This window comes from Cebus imitator, unplaced genomic scaffold (genome assembly GCF_001604975.1).
Source record: "Cebus imitator isolate Cc_AM_T3 unplaced genomic scaffold, Cebus_imitator-1.0 Scaffold255, whole genome shotgun sequence".
Classification (NCBI taxonomy): domain Eukaryota; kingdom Metazoa; phylum Chordata; class Mammalia; order Primates; family Cebidae; genus Cebus; species Cebus imitator.
In genome coordinates this window covers 341,354-355,781 of record NW_016107570.1, presented here as the reverse complement: position 1 = coordinate 355,781, position 14,428 = coordinate 341,354, and the positions used below count along the sequence as shown (strand labels likewise).

The 14,428-nt window shown below is 39.4% G+C and overlaps 1 protein-coding gene across 9 annotated transcripts in view; it reads left to right on the top strand.

Annotated features, from left to right (window-relative positions):
* The window catches only part of PDE4D (phosphodiesterase 4D), a 1,550,946-nt gene that overhangs the window by 1,366,048 nt on the left and 170,470 nt on the right, over nt 1–14,428 (top strand). Inside the window, exon 8 of one of the 9 annotated variants that reach the window (XM_037728087.1) lies at nt 916–4,897. The exons of the other annotated variants lie outside the window; for them this stretch is intronic. Within the exon in view, the coding sequence (XP_037584015.1) occupies nt 916–1,001 (86 nt within the window). The 3' untranslated portion in view covers nt 1,002–4,897. Of the gene's footprint in view, nt 1–915; nt 4,898–14,428 lie in introns of those variants that run through there. 9 annotated transcript variants of the gene reach the window in all.

The following is a 14,428-nucleotide window of genomic DNA, read 5'->3' as shown; positions in this document are numbered from 1 at the left end:
CTGGACTAGTGTTTTTGAAACTGTCAGTTGCATTTAGCATTTTATTTAAAAAGCATGATACAGAATTGAGTAGAAAATAATAGGGTATAAAACCACATCTATAATATCAAAGATATAGTTTTATAAAATTGTTGATACACACAGATGTGCAAACACACACATTTTGCCGTGAAAATGTATTTCTTACTATAATTTTTAAAATTAGGGAGCCGCTTTTTTTTAAATTTTAAATAGTACCACTACCACACTGATTTTTTAAATTTTATTTTAAATAGCCACTTTCTTAAATGATCTCTGTTCTATCTCTTCTTAGCTCTGCCTTCCACAATACCAGCAAATTTATCTAGTTGAAAAATTAATCTGCAAATGTCTTTCTTCTTAAAACCTTATCATGCCTTCCCATCATCCATAATCAAGTCAGATCTCTTGGGTGTGGCACCCAAAGCCCCTACCAGATATGTACTATGCCTCCTCTCCAGCCCAGCCCCTGCCTGACTCTTTCAACAGCAAACTTCTTCCACCCACGTGCCCCATGTTTCACAACTGTCTTCATTTAATTGTATTCTTCTCACCATCTAGAACTTGCTTCTCTCTCATAATTGCCTGGCTCGCTTCTTCTCATTTTAGAGGACACCTAAAATTCAAGACAGTTCCCTTCCTCAGGCCAAGTCAAGACCTTCTCCCAAACCTACTTCTACCATAACCTAATGAGTTGCTCTAAAAGTTATAGTCTATGCTTCTTTATTTAAAAAAAAAAAAAAAAAAAAAAAAAAAACCTTGCCCACTGGAATAGCAATTCTTTTGTTGTCTCCACAGTACTAGTGTGTGGTTCTGGGACACTGTCATGCCAACTTACAGGTCTTCAACAGAACTGAAGTAGAAAGGATCAGCTGAGTCTTATACATCTCTTCTCAGAACATCTTGGAATGATTCATGGGTGCAATATAACAGCAGAAACCAGCCTGGAAAACTTTTTTTCCTATTTGAGAAAGTGGGATTAAAATGTGTCTCTTGATCCCTTTGGCAGAGGGAGTAACTTGAAAGAAGTGGATGTTGGACGATCTTCTCCACTTTGTCAGCCCTCTGAGCAGAAAGAGGAAAATGCGGGAAGTGATGCCATTGCTATCTTTGTTTCATTGGCCATTATTTTAAATAACTCATATGGTGCTGAACAGGGACATGTTTTTGTGAAAAGGACAAAATTTCTTTTGATTTGTCTGGGTAGCGTTTAAGAAAAGCCTCATAGTGGTCAATGAAGGTTGGCCTTTCACCCACTGCTACTGGAGAGTCTGTGAGAACACTATTTATTCAGCCTCCTGGAAACGCTGGGGAGGCGCGTCTGGGATCTGACCGCTGTGCAGCACCATGCCAGGTGCACAGAGAGTTGTTGTGATGAATGTCAAGAGAGGTGATGGGGTTTTTGTTGTTTTCGTTCCATTTTTTCCCTTCTGATTTGAGCTGTGGTTTCATTCATTCCACCTTCCCACCCCCAAGCAAGAATAGATCTCTGATCTCTTTCTCATACTTTATCTGCCCTAACTTCCACTTTCCTTTTCCTTTTCCTGAGAGGAGAACAACTCCACAGTGCCTTCCTTTTATGTTTGGGGCCAATTCTGTTGCGTTGTTTTATGGTCTTGAACTGAGAGCTGCCTCAGCACTCAGCACCAGCCTCTGGACTGGGAGACTAATGAGAAAAGCAAAATGACTTCAAGTAAAAGGAAGTGGTTTGTGTTGTGGAGAGAAACTTGGAAAGAAACACCACCAAGAACACTAGGGGCTTTATTTTCCCTAATGTCTACAGTTGGGTTAACACATTTCAAAATAACCGGTCAATTTAGTTAATCCCATCAAATGGCCCAGTCAATACAGTAAAGAGGAAGGGAAAATAAACAAATGGTTTTTCTGGATGACTGGTTTAGCTTCTTGTATCCTTGATCTCACTCATTTCTAGGGAATAATTTCAACTCTTAAGGAAATGTGAACATCTATTTTGCAAACTATTAAAGGCTAGTTTAATATGAAAGTACCTTTAAAAAAGGTGTGTTCATATTCAACATGTTTTCCCAACTGTCATTAAAACAGGTAGAAATAATATAGCAGGCATAGAAACCTTAATTATAATGTGGGAACTAAGGTTAAAATTATTAGCAGAAATGTATCTCTTTCTTTTTCGTCCTTCCACTGTCTGAATCTCTCTCTTTCCTACTTCCTCCATTTTGTTATTTTCTTTGCCTTGTTTCTGTCTTTTAACCTCACTAATAACAATTCTATGTGTCAAGCACTGTGCTAAGACTGGGCATGCATGATCACATAAGGTAGGTAGAATTGTTATTCCCATTTTACAGAAGAAACCGAGGCTCAGAGAATTTAAGGATATGTCCTATTGTCATTATTCCGGAAAGTTGTGGAGCCAGGATTCAAAACTTGACAGTTATACTTCAGATTCCATACTCTGTAAACAACACTCTACTGCCTTTCTCAACTTTCATCTCAGTTCATTTGTTTTCTTCAATCCTCTCCTTTTCTCATGTTCTCTACTCTGTTCTCTTGCCTTTTTCCTTTCCTTCTATCTGCCTCTTCTTTGCCAGTCTTTCCTGGCCCTCCTTCCCTTATTTGTCCTGTTTTCCATTCCTTGTCTAAATCTCCTCTTTTCTCACCCTCTTTACCCTATTCGTTCCCAGCTCCCTAACATCGTATCATTCTCCCTTCATGATGCCCCTCATTCCTCACTGCGGCATCACCCAGTCCAACTCTGTTCCATCTGTCATTCCTCACCTCCGCTTTCCTACATCTCCCTAAGCTAGAAGTGGTGCCCGGCTTTACACACAAGGCAAAGTGAGGGTGTGTCCCTCTAGGAGAGCCTGTGTCACTCTGCTGCCATGCACAGGGAGTACCATCAGTGATTATAAAGAGGAATTACATTCCTGCCAGAGAGCTCACAAATTAGGCCATTGTTGAACTTCATGTAGTCTTTAGTGACAAAGAAGATAATGCCTCTTTCTGTGGTCACTGCTAGGAATTAAGCTCCAGGCAGCAGATAGAAACCAACTGAAGAACTGTGAGAGCCAAGCCAAGTACAATTCCTACATGCCAGTCAATTGCAGGAAACATTGAGATGTAATGTAGTATTTTGAACAAACTCATATTACTCAGGTGACCATATTTTCAACCAGCCAGTACAGGACAGAAGAGTTTCACTTCCTTGAATCAAAGCTATTCAGTGACTTTTCCTGGAAACAGCCTGAGGCTTCCAGGAAAGGATTCCAGATTCCCAAGCTACTGGCACACAGTAAGCATCTTTTCTTTACATAGTAATTCACCAACATTCTTTATCACTATATGGCAGTATCCTCACTGGATCAGCTCAGTTACCAAAAATAACTAGATCAAAATAAATGTCATTCTTACATGGACACAGGTGGACTAGGATTTAGAAGTTTTGGGAACCATCACAGTTCTAGACACTTGAAACCACATCTTTTGCTTGTAGTAAATATGGTGTCTTTCTCAAGACTCTGCCCTTTATTTATATGTCTGGTCTGGTTTGTTTTTTGTTTCTTTTCTAGAGATAGTTCTCTGCTCTTCATGATGTCTGCTTTCTCGTTGCCTGAGTTTGTACATGGCTTGCCATAGCTTCTCTAGCCCCAGTTTTAGGCCATCTGTAGGTTTTTAAAAGTTTTTCCCCCTGACATCAATCACCTTAGTTGCAGTTTCTCACTTTTAATTGCAATTTGAGCCTACAAATTTACAAATACAATGAGGTAACTTTCCACCGTGGTCATATATTACAGATTATTAGCTACTAGTAAACCCATGAATTGCCTGCCTTTGGATTATATATTCAGACCTGGTCCATTTAACAATTCAGACATTTTTTTTTTTAACAAATACTTTTTTGAGAGTCTCTCTTGTGCGAGGCCCTAATCAAAGCTCTTGGGCTACATTCATGATCAAAAGGGAGCATTATCCCCGTTCTTAGTCCCTACAATCCAAGGCCCAGGAGAGGGGACGTAGTCACTGTATTAATGAAATAATCAGTACTGAATGTAAAATTCCAAATGGAAGCATTTTATATGAAGGAAAAATTCTATGGGAGTGGAAGCCCAGAAGTCCAGTCTACACATGCCCCTGGAAATTTATGGGAAAATAAATACTTAAGTCTGTCAGAATGGATCTTTTGAGAAGATTTCAGAGGTATGTTGGCCAATCAAAGAAAATGAGCAAGTGGATGCCAAAGGCCATTTCTTCCATTGTTGTGCTCAGTTTGCAATGATTCTACTGCAGAGCTTGAAAGGCACTACTGGCTTCTCTTCCTCCTGTTCTTCCACCCAGAAAAACCATCCTTCTCATCTTCCTCCTCCTACTCCGCCACCACTGCTATGCTATAACATATTCCTCCCAGCTCTAAGACTCTGAATTTGGACCGCCCACATGGCAGGACTCTAAATAATGACTAATCCATTAAGTCTGCTCCATTTCCAAAACATTCATTCCAATTGGAAATGCCCAGGGCCGCTTGTGTAGCCATGGCTGAGCTAATTTCTGCACTTGCATTTTAAACACCCAGAATCAGAATTACACCTGAAGACTTCCAAATAACTGCTTAGATGTCACAATTAAGATACCCAGGTTAAAATAATAATAATAAAAAAAAAATCTAATGGGTTTGTTGTTCCTTTGCAAGGCCCAGTGAAAGGAGCCTCTTCTTGGAAAACATAAGCCATTCTCAATTGTAGTCACCTTTGGTACCAAATCAGTTGACCAAAAAAAAAAAAATTCAAGAAGAGAGAGAGAAAGACAAAGTTACTCTAATCTTTTAACCCATACAACCACAGAGAGCCAGCCTTAGGAACCAACACTAAAATCTTAAGGGCTGTTTTTTCAGATCCTGAAAATTCTCCTAAATCTCCCTCCCAGTATCATTCATGCTCTTTACAGCCGCTGTTTGTCCCTAGGCTGTAACTTGTGCCTGAAATTCCCACTCTAAGGTTCCCTTGTGGTATTTTTAATAGTGTTGTTTGATGCTGCAGCCAGCTTCTCTGCGGTTTGGGAGTTAAATGGGATACAGCGATGTGGTGTGCTGTAATGGCTCTTGGAGAAACATTAGGGCAAATTAAATTCCAAATAGGATAGCACCTGAAAGAACTTGGTCCTTTAGTGAAAGGGCTTAATACAGCAGGAAGGAAGGCTTAGAGAGCCTTACTGACTCCTAAATGACTAAGAAGAAACATTTAACTAATCTGAGTTTGGAATTAATTTTGGACTCAGATACAGAGTATTCACTTTGAGACACCAGTCCTTAACCACCTTGTTCTTCCTTGTTTTCTTTTCTGCTTAATTAAGCCCAAAGATATGTGTTAGTTTAAGAGAAAATGGTACTAAAAGGGAGGAGGGGCATAATTAACACCTTTGCTTAAAGCACCAAATCCCATGAGCTCATGATTGCCAAGGTTAGGCAATGACTATTACCACTACCACCAAACAGGCCTGGCATCTCCTATTCCTATCCTGACACCCAGGCCCAAGCTGAGCAAAAGCATTACAGGATTCCACAGCCTAATGTCAGTCAGCTTTTCCTTTGAACAAATGGTTACATATCATTAGTGTGTTTGAATCAAATGTGGTTTTAAGATAGTGGAAAGATTTTTTTCTGCTATTGAGAACAGAATCAATTTTTAAAATGTATACATGCACACACAGATACACACACCCCAAATTTGAAAATAAAAGCATCTTTCTAGAATTTGCACTGTACTACATTATTTGATTTGGAAGAAAACAAATCAGATCGTTTCCATTTCTTGATGAAACAACTAACTCATTTGCTAACTTTCAACTGGCTTTCTTCAGTGACTTTGAGAATGATGTGTTTCCATCATACCTTCCCTGTAGTAAATACCACTTAGGCCTAGAACTTATTTTTAAGTGAAAATACTTTAAAAGATAATCAATTCTTATGCTTCAAAATCCAAAATGTATCCTAGAAAGGATCGATTGTTACCAACTTCTTGTGTATTATGTAAAAAATTATATGAGCAAAATACATATTAGCTAGCACTCTTAAAAACATAATAGGAAAGTGTTGAATCTCACCAAGTTAATATTTCCAAAGGTGTCTATTAGAAAGGAAAAGGAAAGCTTCCTACAGTTATATGTATATATATATATTTTTAGTTTAAAAATAATAAGAACAAGATTTTGGGTTTTTTGATTGATTGATTGATTGATTGGAGATGGAGTCTCACTCTGTCTCCCAGGCTGGAGTGCAGTGGCACGAACTCGGCTCACTGCAACCTCCACCTCCCAGGTTTAAGCAATTCTCCTGCCTTAGCCTCCCGAATAGCTGGTACTACAGGTGTATGCCACCATGCCCAGCTAATTTTTTTAAATTTTTTTACAGAAATACAAAAATACGGGGTCTCACCATGTTGGCCAGGCTGGTTTAGAACTCCCAACCTCAGGTGATCCACCCACCTCAGCCTTTCAAAGTACTGAGATTATAGGTGTGAGCCACTGCACCCAGCCAGATTTTGGGTTTTTAAACCTATTAAACTTGCCTTCGGATACATATTTTAAAATTTCCTTAACTGTAAATGTGTTTATGTTCACTAGAAACACCACATCATTTGGCAGACATTGGAATTATGTAAGTGAAATCAGCAGTTTTCAATTAGGGCTTGATAATATTAGATAGAGTACATCTTTTGTGGCATGCACACGTACTCTTCAGAGACACCCTTTGCAGTTCTGGTATAAGATTTTTCTTGCTTACTTCAGGCGATTTCATATATCTTTAGGTAAGACCTACACATTCATTGTAGGTGAATATAAAATTGCATTTAAAATCCATTCACTGGGAAATCTCACTTCTTAAAAAATCATACAGGAAGATGGACGTACATTTTTAGTAACTGAGCTGTTCAGTAAATTTCTTGAGATTTATTTTCTCATAACTGCTGTACATCAAAGGTGAAAAGAACTTGCCCCCTTCTCTCTGTATGCAAAATTCCAGAAAAGCACTGAGGACCAGAAGAAGTAGGAAAGATTAGGAAAAGTACTCATTTTCAAGCCTGCCAGCCTTGGGTTTAATTTCACTTTCCCAAAGTATTTACTTGGTAAATTCAGGAAAATCACTGGACCTTCAGGAGCCCCATTTCCATTACTGTCACGTGGGATGGTGATGACACCATGGATCATTACAGAGATTACTATGTGAGAGACTATATGGAGAGTGCTCCAAAAGCTAAGTTGTTGAGTGCTAACAAAAAGCATTCAACACATACTTTTCCACTTGAAAATGGTCATTCTTTTTTTTTTTTCTTTTTTTTTGAGACGGAGTTTCACTCTTGTTACCCAGGCTGGAGTGCAATGGCGCGATCTCGGCTCACCGCAACTTCTGCCTCCTGGGTTCAGGCAATTCTCCTGCCTCAGCCTCCTGAGTAGCTGGGATTACAGGCACGCACCACCATGCCCAGCTATTTTTTGTATTTTTAGTAGAGATGGGGTTTCACCGTGTTGACCAGGATGGTCTCGATCTCTTGACCTCGTGATCCACCCACCTCGGCCTCCCAAAGTGCTGGGATTACAGGCTTGAGCCACCGCGCCCGGCGAAAATGGTCATTCTATTAACTTCACCCTTTATTTTATTTAAGAAAAAAAAAAAATCACCGGGCGTGGTGCCGCGTGCTTGGAGTCCCAGCTACTAGGGAGGCTGAGGTGGGAGGATCGCTTGAGTCCAGGAATTCTGGGCTGCAGTGCACTATGCCGATCGGGTGTCCGCACGGCGTTCGGCATCAATATAGTGACCTCCCGGGAGCGGGGGACTACCGGGTTGCCTAAGGAGGGGCGAACCGGCCCAGGTCGGAAACGGAGCAGGTCACAACTCCCATGCTGGTCAGTAGTGGGATCGTGCCTGTGAATAGCCACTGCACTCCAGCCTGGGCAACATAGAGAGACCCTGTCTCTAAGAAAAAAAAATCTATGTGCTGCATTTTCAAACTTACTTTTCAGAATATATAGTCTGTAATAAAAACAGCACATTATTTTAAAACATATCTTTAAAAGAACAAAAGACATTTATAAAACAACAAGCAGTTTCTGGATTTTTTGTTTCATTAAACCCTATTAAAGGGAGTAGAGTCTCTAAAAGGGAAATCCAGAGACCTGTGTTAAACATATAAACTGTTCAAGTTATAACTCTGGGCCAATCAACTTAACTAGGTTGATATTTTGGCTTGATGTGATTTATATGTAACATTTCGAGCAATATATGTTAAATCTGTACTTTTTACTCATCTACTTGATGGCAAGCCCCGGCAGGATAAGCTTTGTTAAACTCTAATGTTGTAAACTTCGTGGTGTTTAGATATAAACTCTACAGACTTTGTCAGCTTTTAACAAATGCTTGCCTAAGATGTGCAAAATCCTGTTATATGAGCCAATTAGCTATGACGCTAATTTTAATAACTAAAATACCATAGACATTAATATTCAAAACACCACTCATCTGTTTTTCTCATTGAATATTTTTAATTTATTTATTTTTTGCTTTCTAGAGACATACGTGTACCCTTTATTTACTCTGTCTCATTTTGTCGTCTCTGAACATACCATTTACAGCCTGTTAGTTATTCTGGAAAAGTCACTTTGTATGAAATAATAGGCTATTATGGCTGGAAAGGACCTCACTGATCACTAATGCAAGGATCAATTTTAGAAACAAGAAAAATGAAACCAGAGACGGCCAGTGACTGGTCTCAGTACTCATACAGGTCATGGTTCGTCAGAGGTCAGAACTCACATCTCCTGACCCACAGCACGTTTGGCTTTCTACACAACTGGCTGCCTTAGTTAAAGACAGGGAATTCTTTTCCTTTAACAATAGAAAATTAGACTAATTAAAGTCATAAAAGACGTTTCTCCTTTAGAAGCCATAGAGAAACCCCTGATGGTTTCTTTATTTGGATCTGTGATCTTTAAAGCATGTGACTAGTGGTTGTAATTGGATTAAACTGAAAACATGTGATTGTGAAGGAGTTAAAGTATCTTTGCCTTATTCTGCTTTGATAGCCAGCTTCAGTTGCACATCGTGACAAGCAGTGAACCAACATCAAACCTGTGCAATTAAAACTGTAGACTCTATTACAAGATTTTACAAGTTCAAAGTCCACCAATTATTGATTCCAATTTCTAGGTCCAGAATCAAGTCAGCTGGGACATCAAATACGTGTTGCAAAATGACATTTGAATGAGATAATTATAAGTGACACTAGAAGTACATGAATTAAAGTATTGCCTGAACACTAATTTTCTAAATTAGGTAGGATATTGGGATGTCCTTTGCTTTATCATTTTGCAGTGATATGAACAGTATGAGATACTATGTTTTGCAACACTGTATTATAATATTTATTGAGTACTTACTGTGTCTCACACACAGTTCAAGTTTTTAGCGTACGTATAATTATTTAATCTTCACTATTATGCTTACAGATGGTGTTATCCTCATTTTAAGAGAAGGATATGTGGTATACTTTAATTAACTTGCTCAAGGACGTGCACAATAAGTGGTGCAGCTGAAGTCCAGACTGGGTCAGGCTGACTCCATAACCTCTTAATCCCTTTGTTAAATTGATATCTCTGCCCATGCTACACATCTACTTGATCTTTAGGTTGATTTATTGATAGTGACATTTAATTTTTGTTTTCTTCAAAATTAAATTCTAACTGTGAAAGCTAGTCAAAGGAACTAAAGTTTACATTTGAATAAAAGTGTAGAGTTAACTGAGGATTTGCGTATTCTCATTCCAAGATGGAAAGGGAGGAAGGGAAGGAGGAAGGGAGGAAAGGAAAAACAAAGGGTGGGAGGGAGGAAGGAATAAAGGAAAGACAGAAACGGTAAAGGAAAAGAAAGGAAATGCAAAGTAACTTTGTGCCTTTATAGAATCTCTATCAATAAATGCTATTTAAAAATTTTTTAAAGTTATTTTTCATAAATATAAATTTTAGAATGTATTTTCCAGTAATCTTTTAAATTCTACCTAACTCCCGAATAATCCATTACTTACATTTCATTCTTTATAATCATCATGAATGCCCACCTAGTTTGAGAACCACCACTTTTGTATAATTTCCACCCTTTCTGTGATTCTAGAAAGGATTGCCTTTAGGCAAAATTTAGCAAGAAGTCAAGTCAATCAATAATTGCCTGAAGTCAAATTTGCCAGGACAAAACTGTGTAAGGACTTTGAATTTGAAGATTACAATCTGAAGTTTGCTTTGAGATGGGAATAATACGTAGTGGTGGGGATTATTGTGAACCTAAGTGATCTAATTGGTAATTAGAATTGAAGGAGGGAAAGTGAAGGAGGAGAGAACGAAGACTGGGGAGAAAATAAAGCAATTTAGGAGATTCTATAGGGAAAAAAGGATGAGATACATTTCAGAAACAAAATATTAACAGTTAATAGAAAAGAGAAAAGGCAATCATGAAAATTCCTAAGAGGGCTAGTGGAATGCTAGAATGAACTCATTTACTGTACCTTCCTTTGATATTTAGGTACTCTACTGCCTTGTAATTTGATCATTGTTATTTTTCTTACCTTTTATCTTCTTCCCTGTAGTTATTGTCAGCCTAATATTTATTTATTTTTCATTCCATTCATTTACCTGAGTTTTCAGGCTTGTGCAGAGACAACAGGGCAGGGCCAGGTTGCAAGATTGTGTTCCCAACTTGGAAGTAATGTGGGTAAGGAAAAAGCATGGGAGACACAAGTTAATCCCATCCCATGGGTCAGTGGAAGAAAACAAGGGAATAATTAGAAAACTGTGCAAGATCAGAAGGGAACCCCTGGAGCTATAACTGCAAGAACCTCCAGACCCTATTGCCTTTAAAGCCCCTTTTAAAAGGCACCAAGTTAGATGCTGAGGAAAATTCCAAGATGAGTGGGATATAGTCCTGACCTTCAGCAACGTGTAGGCTGTTTGCCAATGTCCACAACATCTTCTCTTCCATATGCCCAATATATTAGCATGGGCCACTCATTTAAAAATTTCATTTAGCATTTAAAAATTTATTTGACAGAAGAGATGTTTCAAATACTCTTCAGAAAAAAAACCTGGTCTATAAGTCTCTGTAACACAGCCCATCTGCCTTAGGTGAAGTGAGGCAGTAGGCCTGGAGCCTCACCTGGTCGGCTCTTAACAACATTTACCTTCCAGGAGAAGCCTCTCACCAAATTCCTCAGGACTTCCAAAGCACCAAGGAACAAGATCCTGAAATTGTCCATAGTCTTAACTTTATTATTATTATTATTATTATTATTATTATTATAAAGATGGGGTTTCACCATGTTGGTCAGGCTGGTCTTGAACTCCCGACTTCAGGTGATCCGTCCGCCTTGGCCTCCAAAGTGCTTGGATTACAGGCGTGAGCCACCACGTCCGGCCTTAACTTTATTATTAACAGACTACACGCCTCTGGAAAAACTACGTATTTCACTTCTCTAGACCTCATCAACAAAACAAGTGTGGCTTAAAATACTTCGTAAGTTGGTTTCAGTTGTAAGCAGCCTGAAAACTGTTAATACAACTAATTTGGGTAAGCAGCTTGGCTACAGAAAAAGAGAAGAAAGACTGAGACTGTGGTATACATTCCTCTTGGAATATTTATCATATAAGTACAAAGAAACGGATGTCTAACTGTGAATTTTCAGGTGACAACATTTGTAGGAAACATATTACGAATTTAAAAATCATGGAACAGATTGCCGTTTGGTCTACAAGTTAGTTACATTTTCTTCTCACTTGTGGATCCTGAAACCGCTGAACTTTTCTTCTGCCACATAAGTAAAATACCAATTTATAGTTTTTAACTCTTCTTTTTGGCTCCTCTAAATATAAGATTATTCCTGATTTTAAAAGTGGAACATGTATACAATATATATAATTTTTATCTTTAAAGGAATACTCTGATGATAGACCTTTGCAGCCTTCAAAAAAAGGATTATCTCCTTGGCCTTAAGATGTAACATTGTTAACCTTTTATGACAGAATCACATCAAGGAATGTTACATCTCTTCTAGTTCCTGTACCCTATCTTTATGATAAGAATGGCTTGCTTGCCATCTCAAAATATTGACCCTCTGGTACAATCATTTGTAGCTACTTGAATACAGATGTCTTGTTATTATTTCTGGAAAATATCCAGTAACAAAATTTTATTTGAAACATCGTTATTAAATTTTCTCAAAAATAGTTTCTAACCCTCTTTACTAGAGCTCACTATAAGGTAATCTTTAGTTTAAGAACTTCAACTCTCTCTGATTTTAGTTTACCACTTTCATTTGTGCAAAATGAATGTGTTCTTAAGAATCTGTATTTCCAACCCAAAGAGACATTATAATGACCATTAAAATTTCAATCCGCGAAATAAACTAACTCCACCATCCCTGAGTGTATATCCCTGAGTGTATACCCTGCCCTTCTCACTCCTGTGTTCTTTAATTAGACCCAATGCGCAGGATATGACTTGACTGAAATTTATAGCCACATTGAGACATGCAGCTAAAGAAAGCTCTTAGCACAGGCATCATCTCAACTTTTAAAGCAATAGGATCATTTGAGAGAAGTGTAACTCACTGTAGTAATTACACAGGTGCAAGTTATAACTACTTCATCTGCTCCCAGCATCTCTAACTGTTGCCCTTAAGAAGTATGATGCCTTCTAGCCAACATGGCTATTCATACAGGACTGCATCTGCACATGTTTTAACTAAGTTTCTCAAGTTTAGAAACGTGATATTATTTTACCATTATGCACCTTCCACAATCCTACTCCTCTCTTAAATAAATCAGAGTTTCTGGAATCCATCGTCTTCAGTTCTGCAATTTATAGCTCAGACTTACATGTTTCAAGGCATACCTGCAAGTATGACAACATGAAGGCCATGAAACCTAGACTTTTATGTCCGTGCCAGTAGACACTGAAGTTTGTTACAGGAAAATGTTTCTCTGTCATCCTCGGAAAGCCCCTAGTTCCTCAATTCCTCCTCCTCCGCATGACAGAGTAGTTTTTTTCTAAAATGTAGTTAAGGCCAGACACAATAGTTCACACTTACAATCCTAGTATTTTGGGAGGCCAAGACAGGTGGATTGCTTGTGCCCAGGAGTTTGAGATTAGCCTGGACAACATGGCAAAACCCCATCTCTACGAAACAAACAAAAACTAAATAAAATAAATTAACCAGGTGTGGCAGTAGGTTCCGGTAGTCCCAGCTACTTGGGAGGTGGAGCCTGGGAGATTGAGACTGCAGTGAGCCGTGATTGCTCCACTGCACTCCAGCTTAGGTGACAGTGAGACCCTGTCTCAAAATAAAATGAAATGTACTTATGATCATGCCTCTCTCCTGTTGATATCCATCAGAGTCTGCAATGCCTTCATGGTAAAGTTTAAACTTCCTTCACCTAGAAAACAGTATTCCGTGGTAAAATGACCAGGGGCTTTGGTATTAGATACATCTGGCCTCAAATAATGGGTCCGCCCAGGTTTAACCTTCCCCAGCTTCTGTTTCCTCATCTGCATAATGGAGTAACAAACATTGTTAGGAGGTTACTGTAGTAATTGTATGAGATACCAAAGGTAAAAAGCCTGGCACAGGACAGGCACAATGGCTCACGCCTGTAATCCCAGCACTTTGGGAGGCTGAGGCAGGCGAATCACAATGTCGGGAGATCAAGACCATCCTGGCTAACACAGTGAAACCCCATCACTACTAAAAATACAAAAATTTAGCTGGCGTGGTGGCACGTGCAGGTAGACTCAGCTCCTCAGAGCTGAGGCAGGAGAATTGCTTGAATCCGGGAGGCGCAGGTTACAGTGAGCTAAGATTGGGCCACTGCACTCCAGCCTGGCGACAGAGCAGGACTCAGCCCCCCAAAAAACAAAAAGCCTGGCACAAAATAAATGCTCAGTAAGTGTAAATGTCCTGTCTTTTGCCTTTCCCTCATCGTCTGCTACTTACCTTTTTAGGTTCCTTTCTCCCCCGTGTATCCCCTTCCTTCTAGAGCACTCTTTGGCTCCAGGCTGCAGTGTATAAATTCCTGATCAAGCCAAGCTTTCCCACACCTCTGTAACTTTTGCATGGATTGTTCAGTCTCCCCGTAAGTCTTCCCTACCCTCACCTTTTATAGAAACTGCAGGCCGGGCGCGGTGGCTCACGCCTGTAATCCCAGCACTTTGGGAGGCCGAGGCGGGTAGATCACGAGGTCAAGAGATCGAGACCATCCTGGACAACATGGTGAAACCCCGTCTCTACTAAAGCTACAAAAAATCAGCTGGGCATGGTGGCGCGTGCCTGTAATCCCAGCTACTCAGGAGGCTGAGGCAGGAGAATTGCCTGAACCCAGGAGGCGGAGGTTGCGGTGAGCC